General features: G+C 40.0%; 1 protein-coding gene across 1 annotated transcript in view; it reads left to right on the top strand.

Annotated features, from left to right (window-relative positions):
• Positions 1 to 7,224: 7,224 nt before the first annotated feature.
• Positions 7,225 to 19,595, top strand: part of NEK9 (NIMA related kinase 9) — a 34,914-nt gene continuing 22,543 nt past the window's right edge. The window contains exons 1-8 of the mRNA XM_046647330.1: positions 7,225 to 7,590; positions 9,870 to 10,047; positions 11,752 to 11,807; positions 12,362 to 12,432; positions 13,966 to 14,071; positions 15,849 to 15,980; positions 17,560 to 17,670; positions 18,495 to 18,559. Of these exons, the coding sequence (XP_046503286.1) occupies positions 7,372 to 7,590; positions 9,870 to 10,047; positions 11,752 to 11,807; positions 12,362 to 12,432; positions 13,966 to 14,071; positions 15,849 to 15,980; positions 17,560 to 17,670; positions 18,495 to 18,559 (938 nt within the window). The 5' untranslated portion in view covers positions 7,225 to 7,371. The remainder of the gene's footprint in view (positions 7,591 to 9,869; positions 10,048 to 11,751; positions 11,808 to 12,361; positions 12,433 to 13,965; positions 14,072 to 15,848; positions 15,981 to 17,559; positions 17,671 to 18,494; positions 18,560 to 19,595) is intronic.

Genomic DNA, 19,595 nt, shown 5'->3' with positions numbered 1-19,595 from the left:
CATGAACAGGTTTTTATGTGAACATAAATTTTCATTTGTCTGCAATAATTGCCCAAGAGAGCAATTGCTAGGTTCTATGGTAAGCACGTGTTCATTTTTGTAAGAGACTGCTACTCTTTTTCCAGAGTGACTGTGCCATTTTATGTTCCCACTAGAAATGTATGACCAGTCCAGTTTCTCTGCATCCTCACCAGTATTTGCTATATTATTATTTTTTTATTTTAGTCATTCTGATAGGTGAGTATAATGATACCTCATGGTTTTAATTTGCATTTTCCTAATGGCTAGTAATGTTGACTATCTTTTCATGTGCTTATTTGCCATCTGTATATCTTCCGCAGTGAAATACCTGTTCATGTCCTTTGCCCGTTTTCTTATTAGATTGTATGTTCTTTTTACTGTTGAGTTTTGAGGGTTCCTTATATATCCTAGGTACAAGTCCTTTGTCAGATATGTTGCTGCTTGAATTTGTAACATAACTTCTATCAAGGAAAAAATAAGTAAAACTTAAGTCATCTTACATGGCCAGTCACTGACTTAATTCCATCTAGTCCTTATGTATTCCATCTAGAAAATTAAGACATATGAGGTATAAAAAATAACACATCTGGGAGGATCATGAATGGACTAAATACTTGAAAATACATGTTGTGAAAGCAAAGCCAAGAATTGCTGTGGGAATTGGCGGTGCCTAAAGGCTAATACTAATGTAAATAAGAGAAAGTGTGGATACAAATGACCATGTTTGTTAAACAGTTAGGAAAAATACTATCACGAAACTTTCCCAGTTCTCCCAGGAAAGTGGGTAGAAGTTTGTCCTTTCTGTAATCTCTTTTTTAACCCTGCTGACTGTTAGAGGGCTTGGCTAATTGCAGTGCAAGAATTATAGGATTTAGGGCCATGCAGCTTGCAGTTAAGCAGCACTTCAGAGTTAACAGAGAACACTGCTGTGATGACCTGGATAAAGTACAAAGGTGGAAGAGGGAGTGAGTTATGTTGTTAAAATCTCAGGCTGTTCTGTTAATGTTTCACCTCCTGGGAACCCAAAAGCCTTTTTTCCCCTTTATTTTGACTCCCTGTATGAATTCCTCTGGTGTGGCATGAAAGTGGTTCTTTCATTAATTTGTGCAACACTGCCATCTGCTGTTAAGAACTGATAGGTACTGTTCTGAGAACCAGGCAGCTGAATCCTCGCCCTAGGGGCAGCAGATGTTGAGCAGGCCTATCTGTGGGATTACCTATACTAACCGACAGAGGATGCATCCAAGTAGGGAAAAGAATAACCAAATTTGTGTGTTAAGTTCTATCCTTAGATGTTTAAAGGTGAAATTCTAATCTGTACCATTTAGCCTAACAAGATATGCTTTCATATTTCTGACTGGTGCCTTTCCCCTTTTTAGCAGCAATGAAAGCCACTTAGTTGGTTATAGTCTTCTGTTCTGACAACATGTCAAGAAGATAGGACAGGACAATATTTTATTTTGCTGATGTTTTCGTTCCCAAATGTGACTTTGTGAAACTGAAATTCTTTCATGTCCTTTCCCTTTCACTCATGCCAAAACAACCAGCTCGGACATTTGTGTTTTTGGTTTAAAGTTCATTGATATTACACCTTGATTTATCTAAAAGTTAAAATTATTTGCCTTGATAAAAGGCTAGTGCAAGAGCAAATCAGCTTTAAAAACGAGGATGTTATCTGCTTTCCTTCATTTTTGAGCCTGTTATTCGACACCATCTGTGTAATATAGATGAGAATGATCCGGTTTAAGTAAGTTTTGTTATACCATTGTCATAAACCCCATCATAAGCCGTTTTTCTGTTTAATGGAAAGAGGCATGTGGATTTATACAGATTCACTTGTAAGTGTTGGATTGGGAATTTTTTGTGTAAATTTTCTCAAATAAAGGCTAGCAGAAACCATTTTAGGTGTATTTTTCTGTTACTCTTGAGTACCTCTTTGTCTGGATTGGTAATAATCCCTGCATATTCCTCAGTCTTAAAGCATGGCAAATTATATGTGATGAAATAGAGAAAAAACATTGTTGTCCATAATTTACGCCAGATGGATAAAGTTTATGTGAGCTAGTAAAAGTTTATTATATTTTATATGTAAATATGTAAATTATTCAAGATGTATTTAAAAATAATGATGCTTAATTATACATCTTCAGAAAGACCAAATAGGGTTCTGTAAGCCAGGCACTCTCTGTCAGCATCTCTCTTTTGGAAATTGCTATTGGAATTATTCCCACAGAGGATCTCCCTTGCCCTCCATCCTTAAAATACTCCTCCCAAGTTAGAACCCCTCAGGACTTGCTTTTTTGGCCCATCACATCTATGCAAAACCCCATCCCAGCAGCTGAAGGTGATGGGGTGAACCCCATCTCCTTTTACTTGTGGTTGAACATTTTTCATAAAGCCTCTTTCCAAGAGTCAACTTCAAGTGCTTTGCACATTCACTGGCTAGCCTCTTATTTACCCCCTACCTCCATTTCCCCCAAAAAACATAATAAATTTGTCAGTGACTCTATAGTCTATAAAGTAGTGGTTCCCAGTATTTGAGTATAAATATTTTAACATTGAAAACTTCTTATTTCTCACTGATGTTTTACTTTTAGAGGACATAAATAATGAATTCAAAACTTATAACTAAATTTAATAGTCTCAACAGTATCACATTCGTACCAAATGCTAGTACATCTTCTGCAAATTATTCAGTCTGTTGCAGTGGTGTCCCACATAACATGAGTCCCATGTATAATTTTAAATTTTCTAGCACCACATTAGACAAGTAAAAAGAAACGGGTGAAATTAATTTTAATAATATATTTAGTCTATTTATTTTTTAATGTTTTTCTTTTGAGGAAGATTAGCCCTAAGCTAATGTCTGCTGCCAATCCTCCTCTTTTTTTGCTGAGGAAGACTGACCGTGAGCTAACATCCCTGCCCATCTTCCTCTACTTTATATGTGGGACGCGTGCCACAGCACGGCTTGACAAGTGGCACATAGGTCTGCACCTGGGATCTGAACTGGCGAACCCCGGGCCACCACAGTGGAGCATGCAAACTTAACCACTGTGCCACCGGGCCAGCTCAATATAGTTAGTGTAATATATCCAAAATAGCATTTTAACCTGTAGTCAATATAAACACGATTAATGAGATGTTTTACTTTTTTTTTTTAAAGATTTTTTTTTAAATTTTTTCCTTTTTCTCCCCAAAGCCCCCCAGTACATAGTTGTATATTCTTCGTTGTGGGTCCTTCTAGTTGTAGCATGTGGGATGCTGCCTCAGCGTGGTTTGATGAGCAGTGCCATGTCCGTGCCCAGGATTCGAACCAACGAAACACTGGGCCGCCTGCAGTGGAGCGCACGGACTTAACCACTCGGCCACGGGGCCAGCCCCTGTTTTACTTTTTTTTTTTGAGGAAGATTAGCCCTGAGCTAACATCTGCTGCCAATCCTCCTCTTTTTGCTGAAGAATACTAGCCCTGAGCTAACATCTATGCCCATCTTCCTCTACTTTATATGTGGGACGCCTGCCACAGCATGGCTTGCCAAGCAGTGCCATGTCCGCACCGGGGATCTGAACTGGGGAACCCCAGGCTGCCGTAGCAGAACATGTGAACTTAACTGCTGTGCCCCCTTTTTTTTTTTTTAGGAAGATTAGTCCTGAGCTAACATCTGCCACCAATCCTCCTCTTTTTTGCTGAGGAAGACTGGCCCTGAGCTAACATCTGTGCCCATCTTTCTCTACTTTATATGTAGGATGCCCACCACAGCATGGCTGGACAAGCATTGCATAGGTCCACACCCAAGATCTGAACCCGTAAACCCCTGGCCGCCGAAGCAGAACATGCAAACTTAACTGCTGTGCCACCGGGCTAGCCCCTACATTCTTTTTTGAATATAGTCTTTGAAATCTAGTGTGCATTTTAGAGCTAGCTATAGCACATCTCCATTCAGACAAGCCACAATTCAAGTGTTCAGTAGGTGCATGTAGCTAGTGGCTATCATATTGAACAGAGAATAGATACAGACTTTGCTTGGTACTTTGGTAAATTCTTTAACTTTTACAGTAACAATGGCCCCTGGGGATCTGCCATTCACAAGTGGAAACTTCTACTATATAGCATCCTAACTATTCACTTGTTAAAATATGACATGGAAATAATCCATTTTTGACCAAAGGCACTTTAAAATCAGTTATAGCTTTGGAATGTTCAGTATTTCTGGGTTTATAAATATTCAAAGGTCAGATATTTAGTCTCATTTATATCCAGTATAATAAAGAAGTGAGCATGAGGGTTTCTGTTCTGTATTCTCTAAGATGGAAAAGGACGTTTGTTAAGTTTGTATCTATACATTGTAACTAGAACAATTCACAATATCAGGCTAACCAGGTTACAGAAAATGATTTAGTTCCTCCTTGCAAAGATGCCAGAAAAATGAATTTTTAAGCTTTGGCTTCAGCTTCTCTAAATGAAAGTCAATATTTCTGATTTTAAATAACTATTTTTTCCATCTTGTAATTCAAAAAAACATTTATTGAACATCTGTTTAATGTGCTGGGCTAAACTCTGGAGTAGACCCAGATAAATAAGAAACAATACCTATTCTCAAAATGTCTTCTAATTAATAGGAGGTGGTAGGTGGAATAGCCTACTTTGGTTAGCCATCACTGACTTAACATTTTGGATATTCCTCCAGGAAGCCTTCCCTAACCCAGCAAGTTTGGCTTGGAAAGATGCTCCTCCTAATGCCTTTCTAGAAGCTTGTACTTTCCTTCTAATAGCACTTATACACTGTAGTAGTTGCCTGGTTATTTGTCTGTCATGTGGACTGTAAGCTCCACGAGAGTAGGAACCATGTTTATTTTGTTCCCTGTTGTAACCTAGCACAAGTTGGTACTCGGTGTTTGTTGAATGAATGAATTAAAAATTCAAAAATATCCTTATAATCTAGAACCCTGGAATGAAACAAACAAAATAAAATTTAACAGGCATTATCAGTCAGTCTTGCACTGAGGTTTAAAAAATGTTATATACATATGAGGTAATACTGACCTGATAGTCATTCAACAAATAATTGTTAAGTCTATAATATCAAGCACTTTTCCAGGTACTGCTGATAGAGAGCTATGAACAAGGGTGCAAAACCCAGGCTCTCATAGAGCTTACATTCTGATGAATGAGAGAGTCAAGAAAGTAAACATAATGAACAAGACATCAGTATTTCAGAGATGAGCATTGTGAACAAAATAAGGAGTGATACAATCTGGTGGGAGAGCTGTGTTACTTTGGATTAGATGGGATATGAAAAAGAGGTTCAGTTAAGTGTGAGCTCAGTATAAGCAGACAATCTCGCCGGCTGGCACACTAACAGAAATATTGGATCCAGATGTAGGGGGACAGAAGTCCCCTCATACTCTCCTATTCAGACCTGATGGGGAATGTTACGCAGAGTGTACAATATCATCCTTTTAAACGAACATTGATGACCTGTAGAGAGGTCAGAGGAATGTGAACTCATTAGCCTTCTCACCTCTGACCCTCTCCTAGCAATCCTCTTCCTCCTACATTTGCTATCACTATCCACCTAGTTAAAAAGGTGAGCCTCCTGGACTCTCACATTTACCTCACCAACCATATTCCAAATGATTACAAAAAATTCTAAGTGTTCCTTGTATGGATTTCTTAAATCTGGACCTCCTCTACACTCACACTCATAGTACCCCAGTGTCTCTACTTTTCTTAGAATATAAATTGCCTCCTAACTAGTCTCCCAGCCTCCAGTCTTTGTCCTCCACACTGTCATGAGAGTTCTTTTTGTAAAATATAACTTTGGTCTTATGTAAGGTGACCATATGTTTATTGTCTGAGCTGGGCACTTCAGCAAAAGAAGGCTCTCTCAATTACGCTGGGGAAAAAAGGCGCAAATAGGGACTTCCCCAGCAAATCGGGACATGTAGTCACACTAATCATATACTCCTCTGCTTAAAAATCTCCAATAATTTTCCACTGCCCACAGGAAAAGCCAAACTCTATAAAACATTTGCGGCCCCGTCTCCTCCTGCTTCTACCCTACATACACCTGGGTCTCCAGCCATGTGATCTTCTCTTAGCCCCAACACATCCTGCTCTGTGAAAAAGATCTGGAGCCAGATTGCCAGGTTTGACTCCCAGCTCCCCTTACTAGCTATGTAACAGTGAACAGGTTACTTAACCTCTCTGTATCTCAGTTCCTTCTACAAAATGGGAATAATATGAGGATTAAGAGTGATGACACATGGAAAGACAGCCTTTAGCACAGTGCCACAACACTCAATAAATGTTAGCTGTTATCCGTGATGGTCATATTCCCATAACTTTACAATTAAAAAAAGCAAGCTTGGAGATGTGAAGTTGCCCAAGGTCACATAACTGATGGAACACATTTCTTCACTATATTGCGATTCTCTTGGTGACTTGAGGGCAGGGAGTGTCTTATTGCAGATCCTCCCTCCCCCGGCCAGCCCTGGTGCTCTAGTGGTTAAGATTTGGCACTCAGCGCCGTGGCCAGGGTTCGCTTCCTGGTAAGGGAACCACACCACCTGTCAGTTCTCATCAGCTGCATGTTGCTGTGATGCTGAAAACTATGTCACTGATATTTCAAATACCAGCAGGGCCACCCATGGGGGACAGGGTTTTAGCAGAGCTTCCAGACTCAGACTAGGAAGGACCTGAAAAAACTGGCTATCAAAACCCCATGAATGGCAAGCAGAAGAACATTGTTTGATATAGCCCCGGAAGGTGCGAGGATGGCGCAAAAAGACCCGGCAGCTTCTGCTCTGCTGTACACAGGGTTGCTAGGAGTGGAATCGACTGGAGGTCACTAACAACAAGAAATAATATCTTTATTGTACTATCTCTCTAAAGAAATAGCGCTGCCCAACTGGAAGGCACTGCTGCCTAATCACTGACCTGGCGCCAAGATGAGACTTGACGCCCTCTGGACCTCGAAGCTGTCTGGGCACCTGGTCTGAGATTGGGGGAGGGGCCTAGAGACCTGTGGGTGACGCCCTTGCCCTTCCCGAGCCCTTCGGTTCCACGCGGTCCCCACCCGCGCCCGTCAACCCGCGCCGGAGGCCTCGCTTTCCCGGGCCGCCCGCAGGGAGAGAAGCCACGGCTCCACACTCAGTGTGCCCGCGAAGGCGGACGGAACCCCGCCGGGCCGGAAGCACCCAGGTCTGCTTCCGGGTCAGGGGACGGAGCCACCATGGAGCCTCGCGGGGCTGTGGGGCTGACGGAGGCGCGGGCCGGCGTCTGAAGCGAGAGCGGCTGAGCGCAGCCAGCGCCGCCGGGACACGCAGGCCGGTTCCGCGGCCGCCGCCATGTCGGTGCTGGGCGAGTACGAGCGACACTGCGATTCCATCAACTCGGACTTTGGGAGCGAGTCCGGGGGTGGCGGGGACTCGGGCCCGGGGCCCAGCGCCAGTCCGGGGCCGCGAGCCGGCGGCGGCGCGGCGGAGCAGGAGGAGCTGCACTACATCCCCATCCGCGTCCTGGGCCGCGGCGCCTTCGGGGAGGCCACGCTGTACCGCCGCACCGAGGTAGCGGCCCCCGCCGCCCGAGCCCCTCCTTAGCGGCCCCGCTTCCCCTGCGTCGGCGCCGCGTCCCACTTAGCGTTGGCCGCCCGCGGGGTGTGTGTCTCAGGTCTTCACCGCTTTGCCAGCGCACCTGCACTAGGGCTTCGTTAGGTCACTGCTTTTACTAACTGGTCGTTTTTGTTTAACCCGGGAAACTAAGCACGTCATAGAATCTTCCTTAAGCCTTAGTTTCTCCATCTGTAAATTGGAGTTAGTGATAACTACCGTAAAAATCATCTTTCTTTTTTAAGGTTATTTTGAGAATCGAACGAAGGTACTTTGCAAACTGTGAATTAAAGTGGTATACGAATGTGAGGCATTGTCAAAACTTCCTTCCTTTCCTGCTGTATAGCTCTCCAAGGTCGGGGTGGGGAGGAGGGGCAGAGCTTCAAAAGTCCCACAAGATAGCAACTCCTCTGTCTTGGCCGCTATTTTTAAATTCAGATATGAACTCTCGATTGGAGATTTTTCTTGAAGATCGTCACGTGTTAGGTTATTCATCAGTGTTTATCCAGCAGCGTTTATGCACGGCAAATAGGTTTTTAGTATAGTCTGAGCCATTCGTCCTTATCTTTACGGGGGACAAGGACTCCTTTGAGAACCTAGTGTAAGCACAGTCCCCCCCACCCACTATTGCACAGATACACATCCTTTGAAGAGATTCATGCATCACCAACCCCCAAGTTCAGAATATATACAGATCTAAAACCCTGTAGTGGTGATGCTACTTCCAAAAACTAACCATAAAGTGGGTTTGCTCACTAATGTCTTAAAACTCTAGCTTTAGAATAGCTAAGCTTTTAATGAGAACTTGGTGGGGTTACTGAAGGTGGTTCATCCATCAGTGAACCATCTGCAGTTCTAGCGTGGGTTCCAAGCCAGCAGACTTTTAAGGCTGAAAGATGGAGAAGGAGAGAGGTAATTGCAAGAGAATATTTTTGTGTTACTTTTTATCCTAATGCAACACTAATATATGATGTTGGAGTTACTGTTAGTATTCTATTTTCTTATTTGTACTCACAATATGAGAAAGAGGAGAAGGGTTTTGGTATTCTTATTTTATAGTAAAAGAAACTAAGACAGTATCTTTAAGTGACTTGCCCACTTAATTAGAAGTAAATCTTGGGCTGGAATGAGGTTTCACATCTCCTTGCCTGTCTGTGCCTTTCCATTATTATCGTGTTGAACTTGATCACTGAGATTGTTTTAAGTTAAATTTGATTATACTTCCCAAAAACTGCATAGTATTATCCATATCACCAGATGTTCATTAGATCTGTAAATTTACAAAGGTTTAATTAGAAGCAGCTCTTTCCCTCAAGAAGCTTCCCATATTTCAATGGGAAGACAAGTTAGCCCTGTTAGTAAACAAATAGCATTGAAGTTGTATGTGTATATAAATGAAAAACAATGGACAAATATTATCTCAATATGAGCTCTGACAATTAAGGAAATGGTTGCATTGAGTAAATGTACAGTAGAAGGTTCATCAGAATCTTCCCAAAAAAGGTTTAAAGGCCTGGCAGAGCCATTCTAAAGGATAGGTAGGTTTATTTAGGTGGGCATGCCCCTGGACTGGGGAGCAGCATCAGTAAAGAATTAGAGATATTATAAAAGGAAGTGGATATTGGGAGCTGCAGGTAAGTTTTCCTGAGTAGAGGAAAACATGTGATCCATGAAAGTGACAGGAGATGCAGAGTTGCAAAATGGGGCAGGGTGAGAGAAGTGAATTCAGAGTCCTTAGACATGACTTATTATCCAGAAAGGATAGATGAAAATCATTAGAGAAATCTAAATTTATAAAATTAGAGTTGTTTAATATCTCCATTTTACAAGAAACTGTGGCCAGCTATAGACAACCACTCTCCAGTTCTTTAATTCTCCAATATTCTAGCCCTACTACAGTCCTCATCATGATTAGCAGTCTGTCCTAATGTCCCGCAATAGAATCTTTGAGATCTCCCTCCATCCTATATTTTTACCTGGAACTGACATCATGCAAGTTAAGTGTAACAACGTCATAGCATCTTAATGATTCACTTTCCCTAGTCCTGCAGTAAATTATGATGCTCAATTATAGGCAGAACCTTTAAAGTCTGTTCATGTTTTGTTTAAAGGAAAAAGTAAAAGGAGTCACTCTCTGCCCATCTAGGAAGTTTTCTTTCTAGGCCTGCAGATCCGGGTGTGGATTCATTCTCTGCCAAGCAAGAGGAAAGCACGATACCTCTATTACTGTGTTGTAGGATGACTCACTGGTTGTGTGGAAGGAAGTTGATTTGACCCGACTGTCTGAGAAGGAACGTCGTGATGCCTTGAATGAGATTGTTATTCTGGCCCTGCTGCAGCATGACAACATCATTGCCTACTACAATCACTTCATGGACAATACCACCCTACTGATTGAGCTGGAATATTGTAATGGTAAGGTAGAATTCAGTGGGACTTCCTCTGGCAAGACATTCTTGTGCTCATACTTAGCTTAAGGGAGAGAGAAAAAGAAGAGACATATACAGTGATAAAAGCTTTGAGTGGATTTCTAGAGTTTAAGAGAAATAGTTCAGGTCCTGGAGAGTTTTGAAGCGATGTATAAAATAAGGGGAGGGATTTTCCCCTGCATACTCAAAGTCTCCCTTGTGATTATAGTTGTTCAAATTATTTGTTCAGTTGAATTTTACATTCATTTTTCAGGGTTTTTTCTCATGAAATGACAGTAGAGACGTAGTGTGGCTTGGCACTGCTTGATATATTTAATGAAATCTTATAGCTGATATTTATTTATATTGACTTCAGCCAAAGCTATCCTATTGAAAATGGTCCAAAGATCATAGCTGAATGAAAATGATACATAGTGAAGCATGGCCTTATTTATCTGGTCTCTGATTTCTTTGGCCCATTTTGCTCGTCAGATGGCAGTATAGCCTAGTTATTAAGAAAATAGACTCTAAACCCATATCTCAAGCTCCACTACTTTTTAGCTCTGTAACCTGTGCAAGAAACTTGACTTCTGTGTGCCTCAGCTTCCTCATCTTAATATGAGTTTGTTGATATACAGTACCTACCTCTTAAGGTTGATGTATTAAATGAATATGTAAAGCCCCTGGCATGGTACTTGGGATGTAGCAAATGTTTGATACATACTATACTTGCTGTTATCCTTCGTATTGCATAAGAGAACCCCCAAAGCCCTTTCTTGAGTTGCATGCTAAAGAGATTCCAGCATATTCTTTGCTTAAATCTCTAAGAGAGAGCTCCTAGACTTCTAACTTTCTTGTCTAGACTTTTGTGTATCATAATTGTTCCTGGTTCTGATCAATGCTAAATGTACAAGATTATGTAAGAGATTTTCGAAGTAGCAGAAGCCTCAAGTAGTTAACTTCCTTTGTGGTTAGGAGGAACTAGAACAAATGGTACATTTATTGAAACTCCGAGTTACTGAATTGCAGGGGAAAAAAGTTGTGAAACTTAGCCAGTTGCAGGTAGGAAGTAAAATGAAGCGTGATCATTTGCAGTCTGTATTACTTGATAAAGGAAAAGGAGAAGCAAACAGACTTACTCTGCAGGAAGGAGTTAGTAAAGGGAGTAATGATTGGAAACAGTCTGGGGTGTACCCTGAGTTTGGGGAAGCCTTTTGATCATGAAGTGGAAAGAAAAAGAAGTTGTTGATATACACCTGTATATACAAAACATTGCATCACAGTTGGAATCCAAATGTTCTAGTAGTCACATTGAGAGAGTTGTTACAAAAATATTGCAGAGTCTTTTAAAAGGAGTTCTAGAAAAGAAAATCATCTGCTCTTGAAGACATTCAAGGTAATTTCACTAATCGGGGTACTATAGGAATGGTCTTTAATTCTAATGTTTTCTAAAAATGTCATACTTCCTGTTTTTGTATTGAGCCTCTTCTGTTAGGGAGGGAAATCTTTGAAGAATATTTTGCATACAGTCTTTGAAAGATGTGAAGAGTTTTGTACCCATTTGAAAAACCAAGAGGGAAGAAGGAGTTTCCTTTGGAGAGGAAGCGGAATCCTTTCTTTCTTTGTGTCACCTGTTAAAACCCCAGTAGATACAGGAGCCAAGCTTTGATCTCTATTAAGCAATTCAAACCTGTCTTTTGTTTAATTACAGGAGGGAACCTGTATGACAAAATCCTTCGTCAGAAGGACAAGTTGTTTGAGGAAGAGGTAATTCATATTTCTGTGGAAGGAAGCTAGAATTGTAATGTTGTGATTCTTGCATTCTAGTTCTGTATTTACTCTTCCAACAATGAAGAGTGTCTTTTTCCTTTTGTTCAGACTCCTTCCGGGCTCTGGTTGATATTCATGGCAAAGGAAACCTCTAACAAGGAAGCTGTCTATAGCTGCTTCCTAAACGTTTTACCTCCACATCATGAGTCTCTATGGGCTTTCTTTCCCGGTTCTATTACTACATACTGGTATGCCCAGTTTTCTATACCTTTGCATTATTCCTGGATTTCTTTCCACAAGTCTGCTTCACCATACTATATTTTATAATGACATTGAAACTATTTTATGATGACCTGCTTTTTCTTTTTACCCCTACCACTTTTCTTTGCCTACTCAACCTACAAACAAGAGATGTCAAGTCATGTTGAATCATAACCTCTGGTTGCAGCTTCCTTTGTTTTGTTTGTTTGAGAGTGCGTATGTGTGTGTTTATTTAAATGCAACTTTTTTTGGTTTTTTGCTTGCAAATATAATTTATTTTTTCTCTGCAGATGGTGGTGTGGTACCTATTTCAGATTGTTTCAGCAGTGAGCTGTATCCATAAAGCTGGAATCCTTCATAGGTAATGAGTGAAAGATTATGGGATGGATTCCTCCCCACCAATCCAACTCCCACCTTGGGTACCTCCCATCAGGACCGTTATTTTCTTGATTAAGCAGTCAAGTCTATTCCATTGATATAATTTAGAAAAGAAAAAGTGAGTGATGAGGGGTGCTATCTTCACTTCCTGAAGTTAAACTATGTTTAAGAAGAATCTCAAGGGGCTGGCCCAGTGGTGCAGCGGTTAAGTTCACACACTCCACTTCGGTGGCCTGGGGTTCGCTGGTTTGGATCCCAGGTGCAGACCCGCACACCACTTATCAACCCATGCTGTGACAGGCGTCCCACATATAAAGTAGAGGGAGATGGGCACGGATGTTAGCTCAGGGCCAGTCTTCCTCAGCAAAAAAAAAGAGAAGGATTGGCAGTGGATGTTAGCTCAGGGCTAATCTTCCTTAAAATAAATGAATGAATAAGTAAAAGAAGAGTCTCAATAACTAAGTACTGCTCAGTCATTTCTTGAAGAGATATTTTAGAGTTCAGTTCATTAATTCCTCAGTAGACCCTAGAAGCCACTATGAGAAGTGGTATTAGATTGGTTGGAATTCACAGTAAATGTTTTCTCTGAGTGGTAATACTTGGCAATTGTTTTTAATTTTCTAATTAAATCTTTTAATTTAAATAAGAAGCCTATTCATTTTGTACAATTAATTATACAATTTTACCAGATCTTTGGGGGGACAAAACAGCTTTCTATTCATTTCTAGCTATAAGACACAACCATTATAAGAACATTTCCACATCATTATACTTTTCTGAAGTGAGTCATTGCCCATTGCTAGAGATTACTGTTAATATACCAGTATTTCTTTTTTTGTTGGTTTGTTCATTCAGTTAGCATATATTTCTTGATAGCTGTTGAATGGCTATAGTTGCATATTGTTATTTTCTTTTCAAAAGTTACAGAGAATATTGTTCTAGTTTTTTCACGTCTTCCAATAAAAGAAGGCAGAGTGTGAACCAGGCAGTTTATTTGTGTTATATATGTCAATTCACCTTTAGAAAAATAGCCAGTGATTTTATTTAGGTAATCTACACAGCCTAACCATGTTGCTGCTGGGGTGAGGAGCATTTTCTCTTGCCTTAGCAGATTTGAAACTTTGACACCAAACAAGTGTTAAAATTGCCTTGATATCACTTAATCCAAGGCATAAGTGGTCAATGAAGATGCTGTGCACCTTGTAGGAATTAGGATTACCTAGGATGCTGGTTTTTTGTCTGACCCTCTCAACTTCTTCTAATGGCGTCAGTACTATGGGAGACATGCCTGTGCTGTGAAGCCCTGGAGGATGAAGTTAATTCTCTGCCTCCACTCACTCAAGTTCCCTTTTCAATGTTAAGGTGCATGTGAAAGTGATGACCACTATTTGGCATCCCATGACTGTCTGAGCAGTGGTGACACACTCATTATTACTCTGTACTAATCCTAGGTGGGTGGGGGATGAGATAAAACAACTAACTATATAGGTTAATGTGCAGCATCTTTTTTTTTCAGAGATATAAAGACATTAAATATTTTTCTGACAAAGGCAAACCTGATAAAACTTGGAGATTATGGCCTAGCAAAGAAACTTAATTCTGAGTATTCCATGGCTGAGACGGTAAGTATGCGTTGCCCTTGTCTTAATTTTTTTTTCCTTTCCAGCACCAAGAGATGTAACTATACTTCCTAAATCTTGCACTTTCCTCAATATTCTTGCGGGTTTTCCGTACTTATAGAGCAAGTCTTCAGGAGTCTTTTTCCTGGGCTCACTAACAGGCATTTACATAGTCTGATGTTCTTTCAAGAGTCTGTCCACGTTACAGCTCCGACCTCATAGCCCTTTGCAACACTGACTAGAGACATCTAAAAGCAATAAAATGCTTTACTGTTTTTTCCAGCCCAGGCTCTTTAGTAGATTTCACTATATCTCTTATTTAATGTTTGAACTCAGGATTGGACAATCTCTCTTTGTGTGTCTTTTGAATTTTTCTAGTTCAGAAGCCCTGTATTTCAAATAAAGGCCGATGCCGAGAGAACAATCTGCCCTTTAATATCATACGTGGTCTGAACTGCGGGACTCCCTTCTTACCTGATCTTAAGAAAGAATATTGGTGAGGAGTAGACATAAGTTGATCTTTAAAGACAGTGATCTCCTCCTTTTAGGAATTATAAAACTCAGTTATTACTCTTCTGGTTTCACAATGTTCTGTCCATAAAAGAACTTGAAAACATAAGTTAATAAAATTAATTTTGTCCTGATGATGTTTTCATGATACGCCTGCAAGCAGTTTAGAGACATCCAAGGATGCCAATAGCCAGGGTTGGGAGTCTGCTTCAAGGACTCAGTCTGCTTGTATCATGGTGCCATGTTGAGCTTCTGAGGGAGCAATCATGTCCTTATATGGATTTTTCTTATCAAGAATAATCTGATAAGACCAAGATTTGACTATTTTTAGCCAGTTAAATGCAAAGAAGGAATGATAGGAAAATTTTAAAATGCCATGTAAGCCATCTGAAAATTTCTTTGTTTTGCTGATTAAAGATGGCTATCAGTTTTATTAGAACTTCTGAAGTACTCATTGTTTCTCATCTTGGGAGAGACATGACCTCCATTCATGACATTTTTATTTCCAAACCCATTCTTGAAGTCAGAAGATCTTTTTCAAATTCAAAAGAAATTCACTTGCATGTTAGTATTACAAATATCAAATTGAGCCATTTACAAAGTTTCAGTACTATACATTGCAGTTAGAACTTTATTTTTCTAAAGATTTTATTTTTCCTTTTTCTCCCCAAAGCCCCCTGGGTACATAGTTGTATATTTTTAGTTGTGGGTCCTTCTAGTTGTGGCATGTGGGATGCCACCTCAGCATGGCTTGATGAGCTGTGCCATGTCTGCGCCCAGGATCCAAACCGGTGAAACCCTGGGCCACCGAAGCGGAGTGTGTGAACTTAACCACTCAGCCACGCGGCCAGCCCCTGCAGTTAGAACTTTTAACTCTTTTATTCAGTTACCATCTCCCGACAGCCAGTTTTTTTTTGTTTTTTCCACTGGTGAGCTTTTAGTAAGTGTGTCTTTATCTGTGTGAAGCCTTCAGTGGGCCTTGAATGCCTTAAGCCTCTGTGATCCAGGAATCACAGAACTGTTGCACCTCCCAGATTACCACAGTACCTTTGCCACAGAAATTGTCCCTTTATAATTGGCCCAAGAGATGTGATGGGAATAAAATTTCTCCCTGTGGTGGCATCATCTCATAAAATCATGTTGAGATATGCCAGTGAATGTTTTATAGTTGTTATCACTAGTTCCTGGGAAATTTAATTTAGTTGTTGAAATATTAATATAGTTACCTCAGAAAAGAAGTTATTCTTTGATTATTTTCTTTGTTGTTCAGCTTGTAGGAACTCCATATTACATGTCTCCAGAGCTGTGCCAAGGAGTAAAGTACAATTTCAAGTCTGATATCTGGGCAGTAGGTTGCGTCATTTTTGAACTGCTTACTCTAAAGAGAACGTTTGATGCTACAGTAAGTTGATGTATTATCCCCTCATTGTCCTTGCAGATGGTACAACCTGGTTGAGAGAATCAACTTCATTTATCCCTGAGCTTCTGATTTCTTGAACAGAAACCAACTGTAGGCAAAAATAGCAATCAGGACTCAGGCACTGGCTTAGTAGTGTATTATTAAAATGCTATAGATCAGATTTATCTCCAACTTGAATTCCCCTTTGAAATAGCCATAATCAAGTAGTTTGAATGCTGCACTTGAATTTGTTGACTGTAATTTTAAAACTGGCTCTGGGGTTAACTATGTGATGCTGCAGTTTGGATAAGCCATTTTATTTCTTATGCTTCAGCTACATCATTTTTTTAAAAGCTAAAGCAAATATATAATACTCATTAACATGATCTTTTTTATGGAAAATTATACACTGACTCTTCTTAAAGATTGTTATTGTTTTATGGACAACAAATTCCTTAAAGTCCTTTTCCTTTTCTTCTTAAGTAAAGCCCAGTGTAAGCCAGTGCTTCTCAACTTTAATATGCATAGGAAACCACCTGGACATCTTGTTAAAATGCAGGCTCAGTTTTAGTAGGTCTGAGGCAGGGCTTGATATTCTTTGTTTCTAACAAGCTCCCAGATGCTGCTGATGCTGCTAGTCCATGGACCACAATTTGAGTAGCAAAACTGAATTCACATTCAATGTCCTCTACAAATCAGGTGTGAGAACTTAAGCAAATCACTTCATTTCTTTGATCCTCTATTTCATTATCTATAATGAGGAAAAAATGTATATGCCTCTCACAGAGTTGATCTCATAATGTATATGAAAAATACAAATGTAAGATGATAAAAATTCATTGGCCTTTCTTGAGACCTATTTATTTTTCTAAATCCTGAAGTTTATTCTGGCATATCGTCTAATTCTCCTAAATAATATAGTGGAGGGAAAACGAGTTTTGGAATTAGACTTTGAATGAAATTAGGGGTCCATTTTTTACTATCTATGTAGTCTTGGGCAAGTTACTTTACATCTCTAAATTGGTAATAATAATAATATCCTTGTGTGGTGTTTGCAAGGGATACGAAAAAGATCATATATAACATATCTGCCTAATACATTGTGGTCTCTCAATAAAGGTGATTGTGATATTATTATTATAATATTATCATTATCATCATCATTATTATTCACTGCCTTGTCTGTTGCAACAGAATATCACCTGTGTAATCATTATTAGGATATATAAATTAGGAGGCAAATTAGTTGGCAAAGGAGGTACTTAAAGCCAAGAAGGTAACCTTGCTTTCCTTTTTCTTGGGAATTAGTTGAAGGGTCAGATTATAATATACTCTGAGTATTATGCTTTGGGCCACATAGTCATATCTCCATGTTGGCCATTTGGCTTCATTCTATCTGATAGCAGCTGTGCATCACTAACCCTTTCTCGCTGATGCATACTAATAGTTATAGAAAGAAGTCAGACCCAATGCAGAACTATTGCACTTCTTTTGATAATAGTTACAGACATCTCAGGGCCCTACTGGTAGATTATGTCATCCTTATATAACCAAAAACAATTCAATCATCATTTTCTCATAGAATCCACTCAACCTGTGTGTGAAGATTGTACAAGGAATCCGGGCCATGGAAGTTGATTCTAGCCAGTACTCTTTGGAACTGATCCAAATGGTCCATGCGTGCCTCGACCAGGTAGTTGACTTATATATTCATTTCAGTTTAGTGTTTCCCTTCCAGCCTTAGTGTTGGGGTATGGCATAGATGAACCTGCTTGAAACCGTATCCACTTCTCCAGGGTGGGATATATTTGTGGCTGTACCCAGAAGAATAGACATTGGCAATTCATGATAGTTGTGTGCTTCAGCCAATAAATTCTTACTTTATTCTGCTTTTTTCTTACTTTATTAATTTGTGAAATGATTTTACCAGCTAAATTGTGCTCCATTTCTTATGATCAAGATTAATTTTTATAAATCGATTTTATAAAATTATAGTCAGAGATGATTTAGAGTTCCTAATTTGAAGAATGTGTATAGTTCTAATGTCTCATTTGCTTTGCATTGTAGCTCTAGGTCATTATTATTCAAAGTATGGTCCCTGAAGCACAGGCATTAGAACCTCCTGAGGATGTTTACAAGTGAAAAATGAAGATTCCTAGGCCACACCTCAGGCCAACTGGATCAGAATCTCTGTGGATAAAGTCTAGAAATCTTTATTTGTAACAAGCACTCTGGGAGATTCTTATGTGCTGTATATATTGCACTTTGACAGCCACTGCCCTAACTGAACAAGTGAGGAAGGTGCATTCTCATTCACGTATAAGTGTTGATGGTAATGAGATGTTAAGCAGAGTCCTGGAATGTGACATAAGAAAATGTTTTTTCAAACAAAAGGATAATATACAGTGGTCTTTGAATAACTAACCTATGGCCTTCTAAGAGGACGTAACATGCCTCTTTAAATCCCATTTTGCCCATTTCCTTTAAATTAAAACTAACCCCATTTGTACTTTTTAGGATCCTGAGCAGAGACCCACTGCAGATGAACTTCTGGATCGCCCCCTTCTCAGGAGACGCAGGAGGTAAAGTACAAGGAAATCATCTTTCTGTAGATGTTAACTGTTAGAAGCCTGATCAGAGTACCACGAGAGAGGGCGGTGGTTCCTGACTTGGCCAGTCTGGTGCTATTGTCCACCAACATCTCTGCTTTCATTTCTTGGGGGTAGCTCCTGACTTTCACCTCCTCTTTTCTTCTACATTTAGACTGATGAGACCCTAGAGCCCTGCACTTGCCCATCTGTGAGTTTTAATCTAGAGATGGGGCATTAGAGCATAGTAATTAAGAGAGGAGGGCTCTGGACTCAGACATCCTTAGGTTTGTGTCTGAGTTCTGTCATTATCTTTGTGAAGTTATTTACCAACTCTGTTCCTTAGTTTTCTCCTCTATAAAGGGAGGTAGGGTGAGGATTAAAGGAGGTAGCATATAAAGTGCTCTGCCCAGGGCCTGGCACAAGGCTTCACAATTGTCAGATGGTAGTATGGACTTGGACTGGGCCTTTGTTTTTTAGTGCATTTGTTTGCACAGTGGGTTGCAGTTGGAGGAGTCCTTTTCAGATACCTTTGGCCCATTTCCTGAAGTCGAGCCTGATTGATTCCTGACAGGTTCTTTCCTGAGATTCATTCTGTTAGAGGTCTCTAGAGGTAGGAAGGAGGTCCTTTATCCCTCACTTCCTGTAGGAGGCTTCAAACCCTAACTTAAAGAGTTCTTTGTCCTTCTTAAATGTTCTAGTCTGTATTTCATCCTATTGTCCTATTCTTGCCTTACTACCCTTCTTTCTCCCCTACCAGTTCTTTGTTTCTGTATCTTCCCAATATTCAAACATTTACTCTGCTCTTTTTCAACTCTTGCCCTTAGATACATGACGTATATACCTTGTTCCATAATCTTTCTTGTTTGGTCGGTACCTTTCTTCTGTTGTGTCATTTAATTAATCTTTCTGCTTTTCCAGTTGATCTCTAGCCAGTGCTTTAGTGCTTAGAATTATGTGTAATACTCCAGATACAGAACCATGACCTTTCATTTATGTTCTATGCATATTCAGGCAATATCACCCTTTG

Source organism: Equus quagga, chromosome 20, assembly GCF_021613505.1.
Source record: "Equus quagga isolate Etosha38 chromosome 20, UCLA_HA_Equagga_1.0, whole genome shotgun sequence".
Taxonomy (NCBI): domain Eukaryota; kingdom Metazoa; phylum Chordata; class Mammalia; order Perissodactyla; family Equidae; genus Equus; species Equus quagga.
The sequence above is the reverse complement of the archived record's forward strand: the minus strand, read 5'-3'. Positions and strand labels throughout refer to the sequence as shown.